Source organism: Hyla sarda, chromosome 9, assembly GCF_029499605.1.
Source record: "Hyla sarda isolate aHylSar1 chromosome 9, aHylSar1.hap1, whole genome shotgun sequence".
Classification (NCBI taxonomy): Eukaryota; Metazoa; Chordata; class Amphibia; order Anura; family Hylidae; genus Hyla; species Hyla sarda.
The window spans coordinates 190,527,828-190,552,211 of NC_079197.1; the positions used below are offsets into that span (position 1 = coordinate 190,527,828).

General features: G+C 40.3%; 1 protein-coding gene across 1 annotated transcript in view; it reads right to left on the reverse strand.

Moving 5' to 3' along the window:
• Positions 1-24,384, reverse strand: part of DIAPH2 (diaphanous related formin 2) — a gene marked incomplete in the record, with an annotated part of 1,463,478 nt that overhangs the window by 991,383 nt on the left and 447,711 nt on the right. The window contains 1 exon segment of the mRNA XM_056540556.1: positions 11,973-12,305. Within this exon segment, the coding sequence (XP_056396531.1) occupies positions 11,973-12,305 (333 nt within the window).

The following is a 24,384-nucleotide window of genomic DNA, read 5'->3' on the forward strand; positions in this document are numbered from 1 at the left end:
CTGGCTGTCTCAGGAACTGTCCAGAGTAGGAGCAAATCCCCCATAGCAAACCACAGGACAGACAGAGGTGTCAGCAGAGAGCACTGTTTTCAGACAGAAAAGAGCAACTCAACTTCAGCAGCTGATAAGTACTCATAGAATTAAGATGTTTTAATAGAAGTAATTTACAAATCTCTTTATCTTTCTGGAGCCAATTGATAATTTTTTTTTTTTTTTTTTTTTTACTGGAATACACCTTTCAAATAAGTGGCCATGATGGGAGCCAATGGCTCTCTGCTCATGCATAGTTTTCAACTGTATCTGTGTCCTGTGGATCTGTAGTGTAACGCCCCCTTCTATGATGAGCAGGTGCTCATCCCGCTCCTATACACCCCACTCTTGGTTTTATAGAATATTCACCTAAATAGACATATGGCCGAGACAAAAAAGAACAACTCAACTTCAGCAGCTGATAAGTACTAGTAGGATTAATATTTTTTAATAGAAGTAATTTATAAATCTGTTTAACTTTCTGGAGCCAGTTAGTTTTTCACTGGAGTTCCCCTTTAAGTATAATGTATGGTAGAAGAAAAGACCACTAGGAACCTATGCACACTGCAACCATGGGTGAACGCTGAGGCAGTCCGCACCAGCTAAGTATTGCAGTGGAGCTCTGTCTGCAGAACACATGTAACGTTTGTAAAGAGTAGACAAATGACGGTACTCACCATACAGTAGCAGGGTCTTTATTGCTTAAGTCGGTGCATAGAGGACGTCTGCAGGCAGAGACAGTGAGGATGGGGATGTAAACAGGACAGACTGTTTCACGCAACAAGTCTGCTTTCTCTAGCCGGGACAGACTGTGTCAAGTGACATGCCGGCTTCCTCTAGCTGGGACAGACTGTTTCACGCAAGATGCCTGCTTCCTCTAGCTGGGACAGACTGTTTCACGCAACACGCCTGCTTCTTCTAGCTGGGACAGACTGTTTCACGGAAGATGCCTGCTTCCTCTAGCTGGAACAGACTGTTTCACGCAACACGCCTGCTTCCTCTAGCTAGGACAGACTGTTTCACGTGACACGCCGGCTTCCTCTAGCTGGGACAGACTGTTTCACGCAACACACCTGCTACCTCTAGCCGGGACAGACTGTTTCACGTGACACGCCGGCTTCCTCTAGCTGGGACAGACTGTTTCACACAACACGCCTGCTACCTCTAGCCGGGACAGACTGTTTCACGTGACACGCCGACTCCCTCTAGCTGGGACAGACTGTTTCACGCAACACGCCTGCTACCTCTAGCCGGGACAGACTGTTTCATGTGACACGCCGACTTCCTCTAGCTGGGACAGACTGTTTCACACAACACGCCTGCTACCTCTAGCCGGGACAGACTGTCCCGGCTAGAGGAAGCGGGCGTGTTGCGTGAAACAGTCTGTCCTGTGTACACCCCTGTCCTCACTGTCTCTGCCTGCAGACGTCCTATATGCACCGACTCCAGCAATAAAGACTTTGCTACAGTATGGTGAGTGCCGTCATCTGTCTGCTCTTTGCAAACTTTTCTTATTCTAAGTGTGGTGTTTCCTGCTACACAGGATTTGTTAAAGTCAAGGATGTCATGGCGGTATTATTTGGTGCTTGTGTAGTGCCTTTTTTTTAGCAATATTGACCATAATATCTATTAGGACTCTAGATACCCCACTGCTGTGCCCCATATATCTCAGTCACCCGAGGCCCCGTATACACCTGGTGCCAGGAGATCGGACTCCTTACCGTCGCTCATTCATATCCTCCCAATATGCAGAAATGTTGTTGAAGTGACTGGGACGTTGCGGAGATAAAATCGCTTACATAACAAATTCATTCTGTTTGATAGACTGTCCGGCGGTCAGGATCAAGGGAAATGATGTGCGGACACTTTATCTTCTCTGATGACACAAGAATGAAGAATTGTTGTGCTGGGCGAGAGCGTAAGCACCAGGAACAATAAAAACATACGGTAAAACCAAATATAGCTGAATATGGAGCCGGAGCCCAAAACAGTTTAGCGGTAATTATTATCAGCGTGGCAGAATGTGTCCGGAAATAGATTGGATTACACATTATTTATCACCGATGATAAAACAACACAAAATAATGTGTAGAAGGTTATAAGGAATCCATCAATGGTTTATCCGGTGACTCGGATAGTTCTGACCATGTTACATATTGATGATCGGAATACTGAGTGTATATAGGAGTCATATTACTGTATATCATCCACGTGTCACAGGTGAAAGGTCAATGCACTATGTACCTGCTGCCAAAATAATCAATTATATGGGGGGTAAATACCACAAGGATTGGGATAAAGTTCTTGTGACATGTGGACAAAGAAAGTATGATCACCAAGATGGCGGTGAGAAATATATATACAGTGATCCCTCAACTTACAATGGCCTCAACATACAATGTTCTTTTCTGGACCATTGTAACTTGAAACCAGACTCAACATACAATGCTATGGAATCTGCGAAACCTGTCAATGGATGGAAGAACTGACCAGTCAGAATGGATATTTCACTGGTAAAACCCGTGTATTCCTAAAGTGAATGCACTGACTGGTGTCTGGTAGCGCCCCATACAGTACAGGGAGGTATTACATGTTCTGTACTCTTTACCTGTATTACTGAAGTGTATACACTGACTGCTGTCTGGTAGCACCTCCTACAGTACAGGGAGGTATTACATGTTCTGTACTCTTTACCTGTATTACTGAAGTGTATGCACTGACTGGCGTCTGGTAGCTCCCCCTACAGTACAGGGAGGTATTACATGTTCTGTACTCTTTACCTGTATTAATGAAGTGTATGCAGTGACTGGTGTCTGGTAGCACCTCCTACAGCACAGGGAGGTATTACATGTTCTCTACTCTTTACCGGTATTACTGAAGTGTATACACTGACTGGTGTCTGGTAGCGCCCCCTACAGTACAGGGAGGTATTACATGTTCTGTACTCTTTACCTGTATTACTGAAGTGTATGCACTGACTGGCGTCTGGTAGCTCCCCCTACAGTACAGGGAGGTATTACATTTTCTGTACTCTTTACCTGTATTAATGAAGTGTATGCAGTGACTGGTGTCTGGTAGCGCCCCCTACAGTACAGGAAGGTATTACATGTTCTGTACTCTTTGATTTGCTTTATCTATATTAGTTATCTACTTATTTATCTATAATCCTCACTTTTTCCTATTTTTGGATGACATTTTGGTGGATTCAGAACCAATTACCAGGTTTCCATAGAGTTCTGGTCTCAACATACAATGGATTCAACATACAATGGTCGCCCTGGAACCAATTAATATTGTAACTTGATATTGTAACTCTATATATATGTATTGAGGTTGCGTCACACAAATTGGGGAACTAGTGGAGATGCTGAGGGAAATGATTTCATTTTGATTTATTTTACTACATTATTAACAAGATTTATTTATTTAAAATGTTTTCCCATTTATTTATTTATTTTTTGATATATATATATATATTTATTTATTTATTTATTTGTTTATTTATTTTCCTCTCTCTTTCTCTCCCACTAAGGGTGCGTTCACACGGCCGTCAGTCCCCGTTTTTTTTTTATCCCCGTTTTGTTTCCTTTTTTTGCAGGCTGTAAACGAATTCAAAACGGTTAAAAAAAAAATCCCATTAATGTCAATGGGATTTTTTTACAGTCCGTTTGCACCCGCCTGCACTCATTTCAGTTTTTGTTTTTTTTTACGGCAGAAAAAACGGCATATGCAATATTTTTTCTTCCGTCCGAAAAATGGAAGAAAAAGCGGATACAGTAAATTTAACATTGAAGTCTATGGAAAACGGATGAGCCTTTAATGTCATGTTTGCATCCGTTTTTTCAATCAGTTTTTTGATCGTTTTTTTCCTTTTGAGCATGCTCAGAACAAAAAAAGATATATTTTTTGTTTAATAACTGAACAAAAACGGATCCAAACGGATAACACCCGTTTGCATCCGTCATTGTCCGTTTTTTTAATTTTTTTTTAAGTCGGTTTTTAATTTTGAAGGGACGGGTCTAGACGGCCGTGTGAACGCAGCCTAAGGTATCCGGCACAGGTGAACTCATCCCTAGATCTCGACACAACTGATGCCACAACTTGTCCTCAGTTGTACGGTATCCATTATTTCTGGCACCGGACAAGGGAACACACCAATCTGCGTTCCCCTGCCTTGTCCCCTTCGGCGTGTCCAACCATCTACTGTCAAAATTGAGTCGCTGAATGATTGTGAATTGTCCCATTCAAATTAATAGGATCAGTTTTAGCATCAGTTTCCCTCAGGCGCACGCCGTAAACTGTGCTGGACGCCTGATCTATGTGAACTCAGCCTAATATGGACGGATGAGTTTGACTTGGACCTTCTCCTCTGTTTTCTTTGTGAGAGAAGCCAATATTGGGGGAATTGTAGATAAATCAGTGAAATCAAATAAGGTCCCGGGGACAAACATTTGGTCTATTTTATTATTCTATTTATACTGAGCAAATTAAAAAATATAATTAAAACAATAAACAAAAACTTGTCTCAATATAAAAGTTGGGGGGGGGGGGGGCGCACCTTGATGATCTCTTGGTCTTGATTCACCAGGTTTACAGTGAAGGGGTTAACTCGACCGGACGTCCCCTCATGGGGCTGATAGAGCCGTCTCTACCTATCGTCTTTTCCCCCTAAGTGTCTTCCCGTCATCTCGGTGATCACAGCGCGGAGCCGGATAGGAGTCTCTGCCGGGGCCGCACCGGGTGATAAAACTATTTTAGCATAAGCCAAATTCTCGCAGTCAATTCCATTTAAAATAAATTCGTCTCTCGGCTGGTAACGTCACCGCTCTGCGAATGTCAAGCTTTTTTTTTTTCTCTCTCCTTTTTTTTGTCTTGAAATGTGCGAGGAGACAAGTTGAGCTTCTTTTGAGGAGGCTGCGCGGCACCTTGGGACGACTTGTTAACAATATATTAATAATTGTTTTGGCAGGTGACTCGGTGAATTCCCAGGCAGAAAGTGGAAATGACAGAATTAACTTTGATACGTGCGATCTCCCGCTATTGATGGGAAGTCCACTCGCTGCAGACAACACAACATACCTACAGACTGAGAAAGCGGCGGCGGACCATTCGCTTTAATTCCCTACGGTTTTCTCCTCGTTCTGTAAACCCCGCGTTCTTCTTATACAACTAATTAAACTTCATGTGAAACTTTGCTCTCCTTTTTTTTTAAACTACACGATCAGGTTAAAGGGGTACTCCAGTGAAAAACTTTATTTATTTATTTATTTATTTTTTTTGTTTAAATCAACTGGTACCAGAAAGTTATACAGATTTGTAAATTACAGTTGTCCCTCAACGTACGATGGTAATCCGCTCCAAATGGACCATCGTTTGTTGAAACCATCGTATGTTGAGGGATCCGTGCAATGTAAAATATAGGACAGTGGTCTACAACCTGCGGACCTTCAGATGTTGCAAAACTACAACACCCAGCATGCCGGACAGACCTTTGGATAGGAGATAATATGTTTTCCGGGGGAGTACCCCTTTAAAGTGTAACATCATCATTGCTCTTCACCCATTCTGTAGAGATCGGCATTGGAGAGACAGCAGAAACCCTGTTGGTTGAGGGGCCAAGGCAACCATACTGTGCCCCCCATCTTCCTTGCATGAGTTCTATTAATAAGTAACAGTCCCGAGCACAGACCTTGCTGGGTGTTGTACAGTTGCCTTGGCAGCCTGACCGCCCCCCGGGTGCCGAACTTAGCAAAACAGGTGAGAGGGGAAAGCTGGAGTTACACTTTAAAGGGGTAGTGCGCTGCCCCAGATTTTGGAACATTTTGTTTTGAGACAGAGGGTCTTGATGTCATGGCCATGCCCGTTGGGACGTCACTCCACACCCCCTCAATGCAAGTCTATGGGAGGGGAATGCCGGCCGTCACGTCCCTCCCATAGACTTGCATTGAGGGGGCGTGGCTGTGACATCAAGACCCCTGCCGCCCACACCCAGCGTTCTAAACCTGGTGCTGCACAGACATCTTGGGGGTCCCAGCTGCGCCCGCGCTCAGACATCTTATCCCCTGTCCTTTTGATAGGGGATACGATGTCTAGGGGTGGAGTATCCCTTTAACAAAGGAAAGGATGGACACGTGTTGTCTTCTCATTGTTACGTCTATGTCTATACCCAACATCCACCACTAGGAGATAAAATGATAAAGCAGACCCCTAAGTGCGGAGAACAGTGCTAGACGCTATTTCATGAGAAGAGGCCGCGGCACAGTTGGTGAAGTAAAGGTCTACGATGATAACAAGGTCCCTGGCGATGATAACAAGGTCCCTGACGATGATAACAAGGTCCCTGGCAATGATAAAAAGGTCCCTGACAATGATAACAAGGTCCCTGACGATGATAACAAGGTCCCTGATGATGACAACAAGGTCCCTGATGATGACAACAAGGTCCCTGACGATGATAACAAGGTCCCTGACGATGATAACAAGGTCCCTGATGATGACAACAAGGTCCCTGACGATGATAACAAGGTCCCTGACGATGATAACAAGGTCCCTGATGATGACAACAAGGTCCCTGACAATGATAACAAGGTCCCTGACGATGATAACAAGGTCCCTGACGATGATAACAAGGTCCCTGACGATGATAACAAGGTCCCTGATGATGACAACAAGGTCCCTGACGATGATAACAAGGTCCCTGACGATGATAACAAGGTCCCTGATGATGACAACAAGGTCCCTGACAATGATAACAAGGTCCCTGACGATGATAACAAGGTCCCTGATGATGATAACAAGGTCCCTGACTATGATAACAAGGTCCCTGATGATGATAACAAGGTCCCTGACTATGATAACAAGGTCCCTGACGATAAAACATTGACAAGATCATGCCCAACATTTTGACTCCATTTAGTTACATTTACGGTTTACCCATAAGACCTCTGGGGCCTGAGCTTCCGCCATCATCCTGTGTTCCCCATCTTAAACATAGAAACATAGAATGTGTCGGCAGATAAGAACCATTTGGCCCATCTAGTCTGCCCAATAATCTGAATATTATCAATAGTCCCTGGCCTTATCTTATATGAAGGATAGCCTTATACCTATCCCTATCTTATATGAAGGATAGCCTTATACCTATATCTATCTTATATGAAGGATAGCCTTATACCTATCCCTATCTTATATGAAGGATAGCCTTATACCTATATCTATCTTATATGAAGGATAGCCTTATACCTATCTCTATCTTATATGAAGGATAGCCTTATACCTATCTCTATCTTATATGAAGGATAGCCTTATACCTATCTCTATCTTATATGAAGGATAGCCTTATACCTATCCCTATCTTATATGAAGGATAGCCTTATACCTATCTCTATCTTATATGAAGGATAGCCTTATACCCATCCCTATCTTATATGAAGGATAGGCTTATACCTATCCCTATCTTATATAAAGGATAGCCTTATACCTATCTCTATATTATATAAAGGATAGCCTTATACCTATCTCTATCTTATATGAAGGATAGCCTTATACCTATCTCTATCCTATATGAAGGATAGCCTTATACCTATCCCTATCTTATATGAAGGATAGCCTTATACCTATCTCTATCTTATATGAAGGATAGCCTTATACCTATCCCTATCTTATATGAAGGATAGCCTTATACCTATCCCTATCTTATATGAAGGATAGCCTTATACCTATCCCTATATTATATTAAGGATAACCTTATGCCTATCTCTATCTTATATGAAGGATAGCCTTATGCCTATCTCTATCTTATATGAAGGATAGCCTTATACCTATCTCTATCTTATATGAAGGATAGCCTTATACCTATCACTATCTTATATGAAGGATAGCCTTATACCTATCCCTATCTTATATGAAGGATAGCCTTATACCTATCTTTATCTTATATGAAGGATAGCCTTATGCCTATCTCTATCTTATATGAAGGATATCCTTATACCTATATCTATCTTATATGAAGGATAGCCTTATACCTATCTCTATCTTATATGAAGGATAGCCTTATACCTATCTCTATCTTATATGAAGGATAGCCTTATACCTATCCCTATCTTATATGAAGGATAGCCTTATACCTATCCCTATCTTATATGAAGGATAGCCTTATACCTATCTCTATCTTATATGAAGGATAGCCTTATACCTATCCCTATCTTATATGAAGGATAGCCTTATATCTATCCCTATCTTATATGAAGGATAGCCTTATCTATCCCTATCTTTTATAAAGGATAGCCTTATACTTATCCCTATCTTATATGAAGGATAGCCTTATACCTATCTCTATCTTATATGAAGGATAGCCTTATCTATCCCTATCTTATATGAAGGATAGCCTTATGATTATCCCATACATGTTTAAACTCCTTCACTGTATTTGCAGTGACCATTTCTGCAGGAAGGCTATTCCATGCATCCACTACTCTCTCAGTAAAGTAATACTTCCTGATATTACTGCAGAAACCTTTCCCCTCTAATTTATAACTATGTCCTCTATATAACACTATGTCCTCTATATATAACACTATGTCCTCTATATATATATAACACTATGTCCTCTATATATATATATAACACTATGTCCTCTATATATATAACACTATGTCCTCTATATATATATATATATATATATATATATATATATATATATATATATATATATATATATATAACACTATGTCCTCTATATATAACACTCTGTCCTCTATATATAACACTATGTCCTCTTGTGGTAGTTTTTCTTCTCTTATATATCTTCTCCTCCTTTTCCGTGTTGATTCCCTTTCTGTATATAAAGTCTCTATCATATCCCTCAGTCTCTTCTTTCTTTTATACATGATCAGGTCCTGTAACCTTTCCTGGTAAGTTTTATCCTCAATGTACTAGTTTAGTATCTTCTTTGAACTCTCTCTAGAGTATCTATATCCTTCTCTAGTACTGTGCACTATACTCCAAGTGAGGTCTCACCAGTGTTCTGTACATCGGCATGAGCACTTCTCTCTTTCTACTGCTTATACCTCTCCCTATACACCTATGAGCTCTTCTCTCTTTCTGCTGCTTATACCTCTCCCTATACATCCATGAGCACTTCCCTCTTTCTACTGCTTATACCTCTCCCTATACATCCATGAGCACTTCTCTCTTTCTACTGCTTATACCTCTCCCTATACACCTATGAGCACTTCTCTCTTTCTACTTCTTATACCTCTCCCTATACACCCATGAGCACTTCTCTCTTTCTACTGCTTATACCTCTCCCTATACATCCATGAGCACTTCTCTCTTTCTACTGCTTATACCTCTCCATATACACCTAAGAGCACTTCTCTCTTTCTACTGCTTATACCTCTTCCTATACATCCATGAACACTTCCCTCTTTCTACTGCTTATACCTCTCCCTATACATCCATGAGCACTTCTCTCTTTCTACTGCTTATACCTCTCCCTATACACCTATGAGCACTTCTCTCTTTCTACTTCTTATACCTCTCCCTATACACCCATGAGCACTTCTCTCTTTCTACTGCTTATACCTCTCCCTATACATCCATGAGCACTTCTCTCTTTCTACTGCTTATACCTCTCCATATACACCTAAGAGCACTTCTCTCTTTCTACTGCTTATACCTCTTCCTATACATCCATGAACACTTCTCTCTTTCTACTGCTTATACCTCTCCCTATACATCCATGAGCACTTCTCTCTTTCTACTGCTTATACCTCTCCCTATACACCTATGAGCACTTCTCTCTTTCTACTGCTTATACCTCTTCCTATACATCCATGAACACTTCTCTCTTTCTACTGCTTATACCTCTCCCTATACACCCATGAGCACTTCTCTCTTTCTACTGCTTATACCTCTCCCTATACATCCAAGCATTCTGCAAGCGTTTCCTGCTGCTCTATTACATTGTCTTTCTACCTTTAAGTCTTCTGAAATAATTCCTCCTAAATCCCTCTCCTCAGATACTGAGGTCAGGACTGTGTCAAATATTCTATATTCTGCCCGAGGGTTTTTACCCCCAGGTCCATTATCTTGCCCTTATCCACAGTAAATTTTAGTGTCCAGAGTTCTGACCATTCTTCTAGTTTGCCTAAATCCTTTTCCATTTGGCGGATCCCTCCAGGAACATCAACCCTGTTACATATCTTTGTGTCATCAGCAAAAATATCAAAACCATCGAGACCTTCTGTAATATCACTAATGAAGATATTACACAATACTGGTCCCAGTACAGATCCCTGAGGTCCCCACTGGTGACAAGTCCTCGCTCTGAATATTCTCCATTGACTACAACCCTCTGTTATCTGTCACTCACCCACTGCCTAATCCACTCAACAATATGGAGTTCAAGCTCAATGACTGCAGTTTATTGATAAGTCTTCTATGTGGACAGTGTCGGAGGCCTTACTAAAATCTAGATATGCAATGTCTACTGCCCCACCGCCATCTATTATTTTAGTCTTCCAATCAAAAAAATCAATAAGATTTGTTTGACATGATCTCCCTGAAGTACACCCATGTGGGTTTTCATCTTGCAATCCATGGAATTTTAGATGGTCCTCAATCCTATCCTTTAGTAGGGTATCCATTAATTTCCCCACTATTGATGTCAGACTTACTGGCCTATAGTTGCTTGATTCCTCCTTACTACCTTTCTTGTGAATGGGCACAACATTTGCTAATTTCCAATCTTCCGGGACGACTCATGTTACCATTGATTGGTTAAATAAATCCGTTAACGGTTTTGCTCGCTCACCACTAAGATCTCTTAATAATTTTGGGTGTATCCCATCAGGCCCCTGTGATTTATTTGTCTTCACTTTAGAAAGCAAACGTAGAACCTCTTCCTCTGTAAAGACACATGCATCAAACAATTCCTTAGTTTTCCTCTCTAATGGAGGTCATTTTCCTTCTTTTCCTTCTGTAAAAACTGAACAGAAGTCATCATTAAGGCGGTCGGCTCGCCCCTTATTCTCTTCTACATACCTTCCTTCCTTTGTTTTTAATTTAGTTATTCCTTGTTTTGATTTCCTTTTATCATTTATATATCTGAAGAATGTCTTATCCCCTTTTTTTCACAGACTGAGCTAGTTTTTCTTCTGCCTGTGCTTTAGAAGTTCTTATAACTTGCTTGGCCTCTTTCTGCCTAGTCTTGTAGTTTTCCCATCTTCATTGCTCTGGGTTGTTTTATAATTACTAAATGCTCGTTTTTTTGGGGTCTCTTCCTTTTTCTGCTTTTACTGACAAGTCTAGTGCAATTTTCTGTTGCCTTCAATAATGTGTGTTTTAAGTAGTCCCATTTCTCCTGAACTCCATGTAATTTGTTCCAGTCTGATAGGGACTCATATATGACTAATCTCATTTTTGAAAAGTCTGTTTTTCTAAAATCTAAAACTTTTGTTTCTGTGTGGTGACCCCTTCACTGTTCTTATATTAAACCACACTGATTGGTGATCACTAGATCCCACGCTGATTGGTGATCACTAGATCCCACACTGATTGGTGATCACTAGATCCCACACTGATTGGTGATCACTAGATCCCAAGCTTTCGCCAACAATAACATCATATACCAAATCCCCATTTGTGAACACCAAATCCAAAATGGCCTCCTTCCATGTTGGCTCCTCAACCACTTGTTGTAGAGATAATCCCAGGAGGGAATTTAGAATATCTGGACTCCTGGCAGAACTAGAACCAGTTTATATTATAATGATAACTTCTCTTTTTATTGTCATTTTAGATATTTCTTCAGCTAGTAGATCATCTACTTCTGTGACTTGGCCAGGTGGTCTGTATATCACACCTACACGAGTTACTGCATGATCACCAATCTTAACCTCACATATTGCTCTAGATCACAAAGAAAGAAGAAATGTTACCTTTGACCAATTTATTCTCTTCATGGTTGTTTCTGGTTTGTATTCCTTCTTTGGCTTCATCCCAAAAGGCAAAACTACAGGAGGTGGAGCCATAGGTGCCGAAAATCGCATACTCCCGAAAGGTGGTGGTGGTGGTGGACCTCCCAGCAGAGGAGGAGGAGGCGGAGCTCCAGGAAATGGTGGAGGCGGAGGCGGACCTCCCCCAGGAAGAGGCGGTGGTGGTGGAGGACCAGGGACCATTCCACCAAAAAGTGGAGGTGGTGGTGGAGGAGGCGGCGGAGGACCCCCTGCTGCTCCTGCAGGTGCTGGTGGTCCCCCTGTTGGTTTAGCACCCTAAAAGTGAATGCAAACAGAAAATAATAAGAATAACATGAAATGGTGCAAAGATAATACAGTATATATGTAACTAAGGCGACAGGTGATATGACCGGAAATGTTCACTGGGGCCCATAGTCATGGATTACAAGCGTTATGGCTACAATAGTGTCTTTACCTACTGATGTCATAGTGATGTCATATCCTACTGATGTCATAGTGATGTCATGTCCTACTGATGTCATGGTGATGTCATGTCCTACTGATGTCATAGTGATGTCATATCCTACTGATGTCATAGTGATGTCATATCCTACTGATGTCATAGTGATGTCATGTCCTACTGATGTCATAGTGATGTCATATCCTACTGATGTCATAGTGATGTCATATCCTACTGATATCATAGTGATGGCATATCCTACTAATATCATAGTGATGTTATGTCCTACTGATGTCATAGTGATGTCATATCCTACTGATGTCATAGTGATGTCATATCCTACTGATATCATAGTGATGGCATATCCTACTGATGTCATAGTGATGTCATGTCCTACTGATATCATAGTGATGGCATATCCTACTGATGTCATAGTGATGTCATATCCTACTGATATCATAGTGATGGCATATCCTACTGATATCATAGTGATGTCATATCCTACTAATATCATAGTGATGTTATGTCCTACTGATGTCATAGTGATGTCATATCTTACTGATGTCATAGTGATGTCATGTCCTACTGATGTCATAGTGATGTCATATCCTACTGATGTCATAGTGATGTTATGTCCTACTGATGTCATAGTGATGTCATATCCTACTGATATCATAGTGATGTCATATCCTACTAATATCATAGTGATGTCATATCCTACTGATATCATAGTGATGTCATGTCCTACTGATGTCATAGTGATGTCATATCCTACTGATGTCATAGTGATGTCATGTCCTACTGATGTCATAGTGATGTCATATCCTACTGATATCATAGTGATGACATATCCTACTAATATCATAGTGATGTCATATCCTACTGATATCATAGTGATGTCATATCCTACTGATATCATAGTGATGTCATGTCCTACTGATGTCATAGTGATGTCATATCCTACTGATGTCATAGTGATGCCATATCCTACTGATGTTATAGTGATGTCATGTCCTACTGATATAATAGGGATGTCATATCCTACTAATATCATAGTGATGTCATATCCTACTGATGTCATAGTGATGTCATGTCCTACTGATGTCATAGTGATGTCATATCCTACTGATATCATAGTGATGACATATCCTACTAATATCATAGTGATGTTATGTCCTACTGATGTCATAGTGATGTCATATCCTACTGATGTCATAGTGATGTCATATCCTACTGATATCATAGTGATGGCATATCCTACTGATGTCATAGTGATGTCATGTCCTACTGATATCATAGTGATGGCATATCCTACTGATGTCATAGTGATGTCATATCCTACTGATATCATAGTGATGGCATATCCTACTGATATCATAGTGATGGCATATCCTACTGATGTCATAGTGATGTCATATCCTACTGATATCATAGTGATGGCATATCCTACTGATGTCATAGTGATGTCATATCCTACTGATGTCATAGTGATGTCATGTCCTACTGATGTCATAGTGATGTCATATCCTACTGATGTCATAGTGATGTTATGTCCTACTGATGTCATAGTGATGTCATATCCTACTGATATCATAGTGATGTCATATCCTACTAATATCATAGTGATGTCATATCCTACTGATATCATAGTGATGTCATGTCCTACTGATGTCATAGTGATGTCATATCCTACTGATGTCATAGTGATGTCATGTCCTACTGATGTCATAGTGATGTCATATCCTACTGATATCATAGTGATGACATATCCTACTAATATCATAGTGATGTCATATCCTACTGATATCATAGTGATGTCATATCCTACTGATATCATAGTGATGTCATGTCCTACTGATGTCATAGTGATGTCATATCCTACTGATGTCATAGTGATGCCATATCCTACTGATGTTATAGTGATGTCATGTCCTACTGATATAATAGGGATGTCATATCCTACTAATATCATAGTGATGTCATATCCTACTGATGTCATAGTGATGTCATGTCCTACTGATGTCATAGTGATGTCATATCCTACTGATATCATAGTGATGACATATCCTACTAATATCATAGTGATGTCATATCCTACTGATATCATAGTGATGTCATATCCTACTGATATCATAGTGATGTCATATCCTACTGATGTCATAGTGATGTCATATCCTACTGATGTCATAGTGATGTCATGTCCTACTGATGTCATAGTGATGTCATATCCTACTGATGTCATAGTGATGTCATGTCCTACTGATGTCATAGTGATGTCATATCCTACTGATGTCATAGTGATGTCATATCCTACTGATGTCATAGTGATGTCATGTCCTACTGATGTCATAGTGATGTCATATCCTACTGATATCATAGTGATGCCATATCCTACTGATGTCATAGTGATGTCATGTCCTACTGATGTCATAGTGATGTTATGTCCTACTGATGTCATAGTGATGTCATATCCTACTAATATCATAGTGATGTCATATCCTACTGATGTCATAGTGATGTCATGTCCTACTGATGTCATAGTGATGTCATATCCTACTGATGTCATAGTGATGTCATGTCCTACTGATATCATAGTGATGGCATATCCTACTGATATCATAGTGATGTCATATCCTACTGATGTCATAGTGATGTCATATCCTACTGATATCATAGTGATGTCATATCCTACTAATATCATAGTGATGTCATATCCTACTGATGTCATAGTGATGTCATATCCTACTGATATCATAGTGATGGCATATCCTACTAATATCATAGTGATGTCATATCCTACTAATATCATAGTGATGTCATATCCTACTGATGTCATAGTGATGTAATGTCCTACTGATGTCATAGTGATGTCATATCCTACTGATATCATAGTGATGACATATCCTACTAATATCATAGTGATGTCATATCCTACTGATGTCATAGTGATGTCATATCCTACTGATATCATAGTGATGTCATATCCTACTAATATCATAGTGATGTCATATCCTACTGATATCATAGTGATGTCATATCCTACTGATGTCATAGTGATGTCATGTCCTACTGATGTCATAGTGATGTCATATCCTACTGATGTCATAGTGATGTCATATCCTACTGATATCATAGTGATGGCATATCCTACTGATATCATAGTGATGGCATATCCTACTGATATCATAGTGATGTCATATCCTACTGATGTCATAGTGATGTCATATCCTACTGTTATCATAGTGATGTCATATCCTACTAATATCATAGTGATGTCATATCCTACTGATATCATAGTGATGTCATATCCTACTGATGTCATAGTGATGTCATATCCTACTGATGTCATAGTGATGTCATATCCTACTGATGTCATAGTGATGTCATATCCTACTGATATCATAGTGATGTCATATCCTACTAATATCATAGTGATGTCATATCCTACTGATATCATAGTGATGTCATATCCTACTGATATCATAGTGATGTCATATCCTACTAATATCATAGTGATGTCATATCCTACTGATGTCATAGTGATGTCATATCCTACTAATATCATAGTGATGTCATATCCTATTGATGTATTAGTGATGTCATATCCTACTGATTTAGTCTCCCATTGATGTCATATCCTCCTGATTAAACATCCTACTTATGTCATAGTGATGTCATAGTTATGTTATATGATACTGATGTCATATCTTACTAATGTCAGAATGATGTCTTCCCTTTAAGAGTTCCCTCCCCCTTCCTTAAAAGGAGTTTTCACTATTATACAAAATAAATTAGAATCATGATGTGGAAAAAAAAAAAAAGCAACTTTGGAATATTCCTCTGCTTAGTGTCAGTGAATAGAAACATCTGGTCATTTATTTAGAAGAGTAACCAGATCTCATGTATCTGAAATGTCCCCTTTAAGAATCGGACGCTCACGTCTCAGTTTATGACAATTCGGCTTCGTTTTGCCTCATTATCTTACAAATTATGATACATTGTCAGACTGCAAAAATGGCCGCCTCCCCGTATCCAGGCAACAAGAAACGCTCTAACATCTGCCAGGGAAATGTTCGCAATTTTTCTGAATGTAACAAAACTGGATTTTGCTCTTTCTTGCTGATCGCCATCCTATCATCCACCAATTTTAGGAAATATATGGTCAATCAACAGCAAATGGCGCATAATTTCTATTAACTGCATCAACGCGGCGTCTGGAGAAATATTTGGGCACAAGAACCCGATGCAGATTACAGAGGGAACGGTCCAGATCTGCAGAATGTGGCGTCCTCCAATGAGGATTCTTTTTCTTACATTTGGATGTTCCTGGCAATAGCAGAAAGGGAATATAATTGCGCGCGCCTAAATTATCATCACAAATCTGTCATGTTCACATTATCGCCGCTGCAGAAAATCCATCTGCTAAAATCAGGATATTTTTTTTTTGGAAGCCGACGACCAAAATGCCAAAATGAACTTAGAATCATTTCTGCTCCTCTACATGTGGCCGTATTTACACTAATATAAGAGCTCGGAGGCCTCTCAACGTGACACAGAACAATGTTTAAGCAAAATTTGGACCATAACCAGTAAGGCAGTATTCCCAACCAGTGTGCCTCCAGCTGTTGCAAAACTACAACTTCCACAATGATTTCAGCAAGAATATATATATATATATATATATATATATATATATATATATATATATATATATATATATTTGACAGCATTATTTCAGCACCATTGTAAAGGCACTATATGGCAGCATTATTTCATTTGCCCTATATGACATGATGATTTCAGCATCATCACATAGACCATATATGGCAGCGTTATTCCAACAACATTTATATTGACACTATATGACAGCATTACGGTATTTCAGCACCATTATAAATGCACTATATGACAGTATTATATCAGCGCCATTATAAAGGCACTATATGACAGTATTATTTTAGCACCATTGTAAAGGCTCTATATGGCAGCATTATTTCATTGGCCCTATAAGGTATCATCATTTCAGCATTATTATATACACCCTTTATGGCAGCATTATTCCAGCAACATTTATATAGGCACTATATGGCAGCCTTATATCAGCATTATTATATATAGGCACTATATTCCAGAATTATTTAGGCACAATATTTAGGCAGAATTTCAGCAACATTATCTAGGCCCTATTTTGCAACATTACATAGGCTCTATATAGCAGCGTTATTCTAGCACCAGTTATATAGGCACTATATGGCAACATTATTTTACCATATTTATATTGACTTGCATTGAGGGGGCGAGGCATGACATCACGATGGGTGTGGCTATGATGTCACGACACGACCCCCCCCCCCCCCAAGCTTTCTAAACCAACGCCGGGTGCTGCACAGAGATTGCGGGGGTCCCAGCGGTGGTACCCCCACGATCAGACATCTTATCCCATATCCTCTGGATAGGGGATAAGATGTCTAGGGGTGGAGTACCCCTTTAAGGACTTTGTACCTTCTGCTTTTATCATTGAAAGGAAAATGCATCTGCAGTCCCATGTAAAAGTGACATATAATATCCTACATCTCACATATATTGTGACAAATAAACTAAAATAGTGGAGTCCTAATAAAAACCTATTTATTGGATATGAGAAACTCAATGAAGCGCCAAAACTCAGAGTTCACACACGGCTATAGAAAATGATGGAATCCAATGAACTCAATGGTGGAAATAAAAAGTTACTTAATAGATGATACAATGTATTATTTACATACTGTAATCCTGTACGAACGGTTCCTGGAAACGCAGCAGCCAGGGCCCATAGGGATCAATACTGAGCTGCAGTGATCGGATCTTTACCTACGAGCTCAATGGAGGCCGAGTTATTGTTCCCATTAAAAGAGGCCGAGATGCTAATGATAAAAACGCTTTTTTCTAATTCGTTACAATTTTAACAAAATGTATTTATGTCCTTGTGGTCAGATGGAGTTTGTGATGAGTCTTAGAAATCATAATCGTCATCGATCGCCAGAAGTCGGGGTCAGAGAGGGGACCGGGCGGAGGAAGAGGCGGCTGCGTCTAATGGACTATTGTTACCAAATCAGAAGAGCGCGCCGAGCCCCCCGGGTGCACCATAACCTTTCCTGGAGACACAAAAGACGCTCTTCAAAATAAGGACAAAAATTTACACATTTTCTCTTCAAGGGATTAACATTGAGACAAGGAAATAATCTGAGGTTCAGGGGTCGCACGATGCAAGAAGGAAAAGAGAGAAAGAGAATGTCAAGTGCAAAGATCAAAAACGAAGGACGAAGATAATGGAGTTATGTCGGATGATTATTAAATCAGTAAGAAAACATTTCTACATTACAAAATTATTTATAAAATATAGAGATAATAGGTAGGAAAAAACTGCCCCTATATACAGGACTATGACTACTATAATACTGCTCCTATATACAAGAATATAACTACTATAATACTGCTCTCTATATACAAGAATATAACTACTATAATACTGCTCCTATATACAAGAATATAACTACTATAATACTGCTCCTTTATACAAGAATATAACTACAATAATACTGCTCCTATATACAAGAATATAACTACTATAATACTGCTCCTATATACAAGAATATAACTACTATAATACTGCTTCTATATACAAGAATATAACTACTATAATACTGCCTCCTATATACAAGAATATAATTACTATAATACTGCCTCCTATATACAAGAATATAACTACTATAATACTGCTCCTATATACAAGAATATAACTACTATAATACTGCTCCTATATACAAGAATTTAACTACTATAATACTGTTCCTATATACAGGAATATAACTACTATAATACTGCCCCTATATACAAGAATATAACTACTATAATACTGCTCCTATGTACAAGAATATATCTACTATAATACTGCTCCTATATACAAGAATATAACTACTATAATACTGCTTCTATGTACATAAATATAACTACTATAATACTGCTCCTATATACAAGAATATAACTAATATAATACTGTTCCTATATGCAAGAATATAACTACTATAATACTGACCCTATATACAAGAATATAACTACTATAATACTGCATCCTATATACAAGAATATAACTACTATAATACTGCTGCTAAATATAAGAATATAACTAATATAATACTGCCTCCTATATACAAGAATATAACTATTATAACACTGCTCCTATATACAAGAATATAACTACTATAATACTGCCTCCTATATACAAGAATATAACTACTATAATACTGCTCCTATATACAAGAATATAACTACTATAATACTGCTCCTATATACAAGAATATAACTACTATAATACTGCTCCTATATACAAGAATATAACTACTATAATACTGCTCCTTTATACAAGAATATAACTACAATAATACTGCTCCTATATACAAGAATATAACTACTATAATACTGCTCCTATATACAAGAATATAACTACTATAATACTGCTTCTATATACAAGAATATAACTACTATAATACTGCCTCCTATATACAAGAATATAATTACTATAATACTGCCTCCTATATACAAGAATATAACTACTATAATACTGCTCCTATATACAAGAATATAACTACTATAATACTGCTCCTATATACAAGAATATAACTACTATAATACTGTTCCTATATACAGGAATATAACTACTATAATACTGCCCCTATATACAAGAATATAACTACTATAATACTGCTCCTATGTACAAGAATATATCTACTATAATACTGCTCCTATATACAAGAATATAACTACTATAATACTGCTTCTATGTACATAAATATAACTACTATAATACTGCTCCTATATACAAGAATATAACTAATATAATACTGTTCCTATATGCAAGAATATAACTACTATAATACTGCCCCCTATATACAAGAATATAACTTCTATAATACTGCTCCTATATACAAGAATATAACTACTATAATACTGCTGCTAAATATAAGAATATAACTAATATAATACTGCCTCCTATATACAAGAATATAACTACTATAATACTACCTCCTATATACAAGAATATAACTACTATAACACTGCCTCCTATATACAAGGATATAACTACTATAATACTGCCTCCTATATACAAGAATATAACTACTATAATACTGCTCCTATATACAAGGATATAACTGCTATAATACTGCCCCCTATATACAAGAATATAACTTCTATAATACTGCTCCTATATACAAGAATATAACTACTATAATACTGCTCCTATATACAAGAATATAACTACTATAATACTGCTCCTATATACAAGAATATAACTACTATAATACTGCTCTTATATACAAGAATATAACTACTATAATACTGCTCCTATATACAAGAATATAACTACTATAATACTGCTCCTATATACAAGAATATAAATACTATAACACTTCTCCTATATACAAGAATATAACTACTATAATACTGCTCCTATATACAAGAATATAACTACTATAATACTGCCTCCTAGCTGTGAGGTTGTGTCTGTGGTTCTCCTGATGTCTGGAGCAAGCCCAGGGCGGGGCCACCCTGGGCGGGGAAGCTCCCCAAGCAAGGCCCAGGCTTCTCGGCCTACACTGGATGAAAACTCCAATGCTCTTTCTGATATGGAGGTAAATCCTAAAGTGGATTTTCCACAAAGAAGTCCTCAGCATGGAAGCACTGCAAGTGCAAAGAAAGAAAGTAAAGACATGGATGTGAGTAAAGTAAAGAAAGAAGCAGCAAGTGTATGTGAGTGTGATGTTATACAGTCGGCCGGCCAAGGCTCTCAGCTTGGTGAACAACCAAGAGACTCCAAGAAAGAAACCTCTGTAAGAGACCCAGAGTCTGCTATTCCAGGCCATGATGGTGCACAGGAGCTGGGGCAGAGTGGATCATATGCAGCAGGTGTGCAGCTCCACTCTCCAGCACAGAGACACAGGAGGACATCACTGGAGAGACAAACACTGCAAGAGAACCTTCAGAAACAAGATGTGGTCTCCAGCATGACCCGCTCAGGCCGCACCAGATCCCAGGCCAGAGACCTTGATACAGCTGCTCATGGGTCTGATACATTCAAGGAGCCTCAGAGACTGCCCAAACCCCACCAGCAGGGCAAAGAGACCGCCCGGGCACCAGAGCTACAGCTGGCGGAGGAGATCCCTGCTCTGGTGAGGAGGATGGAGGAGCTCAAGCACCTGAAGGGTATGCTGCACATGCAGATAGACTCAGTGTATATGCTAAAGGCTGCAAATCCCCAGTATAAGACTCTCCATGATAAGAGACTGTACACACTCAGCATTGAGCTCGCAGATATTGTAAAGGAGATGGACTGTATACTGGTAAAGATGGGGCCACTGGCAGAGACGTATAAGAACCAGGAACGATTCTCCAACTACAGGCTGAACTTTGAAGCAGACTCCAAACCTGATATAGAACCGGACATCACCCCGGAGGAGCCCCAGCAAGGGACAAGACCCCTCATACAGCCGGCACGGTTCTCTTTCCAGGATGGGGACATATGCAAGTATGGCGAGGAACAACAGCCACAGGAACCTGCAGCTGGGCCTGAGCAGGAGCAGAGACCAACAGAGGCACCACAAGTCCCAGAAGTCCCAGTACATCAGCAGGACATTGGACTTTTACCAGTGTATGAAGGTGATGGGGTGATGGAGCAGAGCACTAATGTTGGGGCACGGACTGGGGGTGTGGATTGTGATAATGTTGGGGCACGGACTGGGGGTGCGGACTGTGATGTTCCTGAGGGGTCGGTGGCTGGAGGGGGTGCACAATCTGTGTGGGGTGTTGTGTCTGATGATGATATAGAGGTGGATGGGACAGGTGTTATTGTACAAAATACTGTGCAGGATTTCCCCCCTTTACCCACAAGCACAGCAAATGTGGCAGGGCCCCCTAGAGTAGACCCCAACCCTGTAAGACAGGACGCAGGTACCCGCCAGGTTCCTCCTAGAAATGCCTGGAGCCGTGGTGCTCCATCCTTCACCTCCAGCGCCAATTACACTGGCCAGGCATTTAAAAGGAGGAATGTTGTGCGATTCCGGCACAGAGGTGCCAAGGAGGACCTTCCGGATAGGAGGTTTGTGGTGAGGGAGCTCCTGTGCCACCAGATGGGGTTTGTGCCAGCGGACATCTTGGCAGTAATAAACCTTCCAGATAGACAGGGCTATGATGTCAGCTTTAAGCTCATGTCTAATCTGGATAGGTTCTGGTCCAACTTCCCCAGATTCAGAGACAAGGATGGATGGAGTAAATTCAGTTTTATTCCCATATCCAAGCCAGATACCGTCATCATAAACATCATCTTCTGGAATGAAGCTGTTCCTCCCCAGGACATTGTGGTGTGGCTCCGCAGACATTGTGACCTGGTGTCTGATCTCACCAAGAACAGAGATGATGACGGTATCTGGACTGGAGGGTGGAAGGTCCTGGTGAAGCTGCGCCAACATGGGAACATCACACAACATCTGCCCAACTCCTTCTTCATTGGGAGGGAAAAGGGCGTTTGTTTCTACCCTGGTCAGCCCAGAAAGTGCTTTAAATGTGGTAAACCTGGCCATCTGGCAAATACATGTACAGTGGTAAAATGTAATCTATGTGGGGAAACTGGTCACCTAAGTGCTGACTGCCAGAACATCAGGTGCAATCTCTGTGGTGAGATCGGTCACCCTCACCGGGACTGTCCCAATGCCTGGCACAACATCTGCCGGGAGCTTCCTGATGAGGACCTTGTGGCGGGGGCAGAGGCTGTAGAGGAGGAGATTTTGATATCTGGGTCTATATTAACAAGACAGGAGGTCCAGCCAGACTTGGGTAACACCGCACCAACACCTCAGCAGTTAGAAAACACACAAGGTGGAATGGAGGTTGTCCCACAGGACCAGCAGCAACCGGGGGTATCCTCTTCTGTATCCCCATCTGCATCTGAGGAAAGTAAGGCCCAGAAAATTAAAAGAAGGAAAAAAGACACCTCATCCCGCAGGCCAGAGAGAGAGTATACCACCAGTCAGAAAAAGGTCAACAATGGGGCAGGAGTAATGGTCGTGTCCAACAGATACGAGGTTCTGTCAGAGTTTGACGGTGATTTAGACACAGAGTTAAAAAGAATAGAGGACGAATGTGATGATGACACAAGGGACCAACCCCCAATAAAAAGAAAACCCCAGACTGTAAAAGCTAATGCAGAGTCAGACATGGAGACAGGTGGTGGACAGCGGGACTCAGATTCTGACTTGTGATGATGGGCGTCAGGTCTCTGCTCTTCTTGTATTATCTTATCATGGCTGGGTTTACTTTAAAACTTGCTTCAAGTAATGTGAACAGTATTAAAGTGAAGAGGACACGGCACATAGTTTATGACCATCTTAGATATCTGGACAGAGATGTCATCTTCTTACAGGAGACACGCCTGACTACACTGGGGCACCTACGTGAGGCTGAGAGGGAATGGACGTCTGGTCCCTCTTTCTGGTCACTGGCTGTGGAGCCTTATGCCGGGGTGGCCATATTGTTTACCACCAGGGATGTGACAATACATAGGATGACAGAGGTCATCATGGGAAGGTGTCTGATCCTTGAGGTCACTATACATGGTAGAAGGCTCCGGCTCATAAATATCTATGGCCCGCAGACAGTGACAGAAAGGGTCCAGTTGTTTAATGATGTCAAGCCATATCTGTTTACAGCTGTCCCTGTTATAATGGCCGGGGATTTCAATGTCACTAGGACTTCAGGTGACAGGTCCTCAGGTAGAGCGGTGGCCAGGGACTCAAAAGTCCTTAATAACATGATCTTGCAGTCCGGGTTAAGTGATGTCTTTACACGGGGCGGTAGAAAGCCAAAATTTACATACACATGTTCTGACAGGAGCAGTAGGATTGA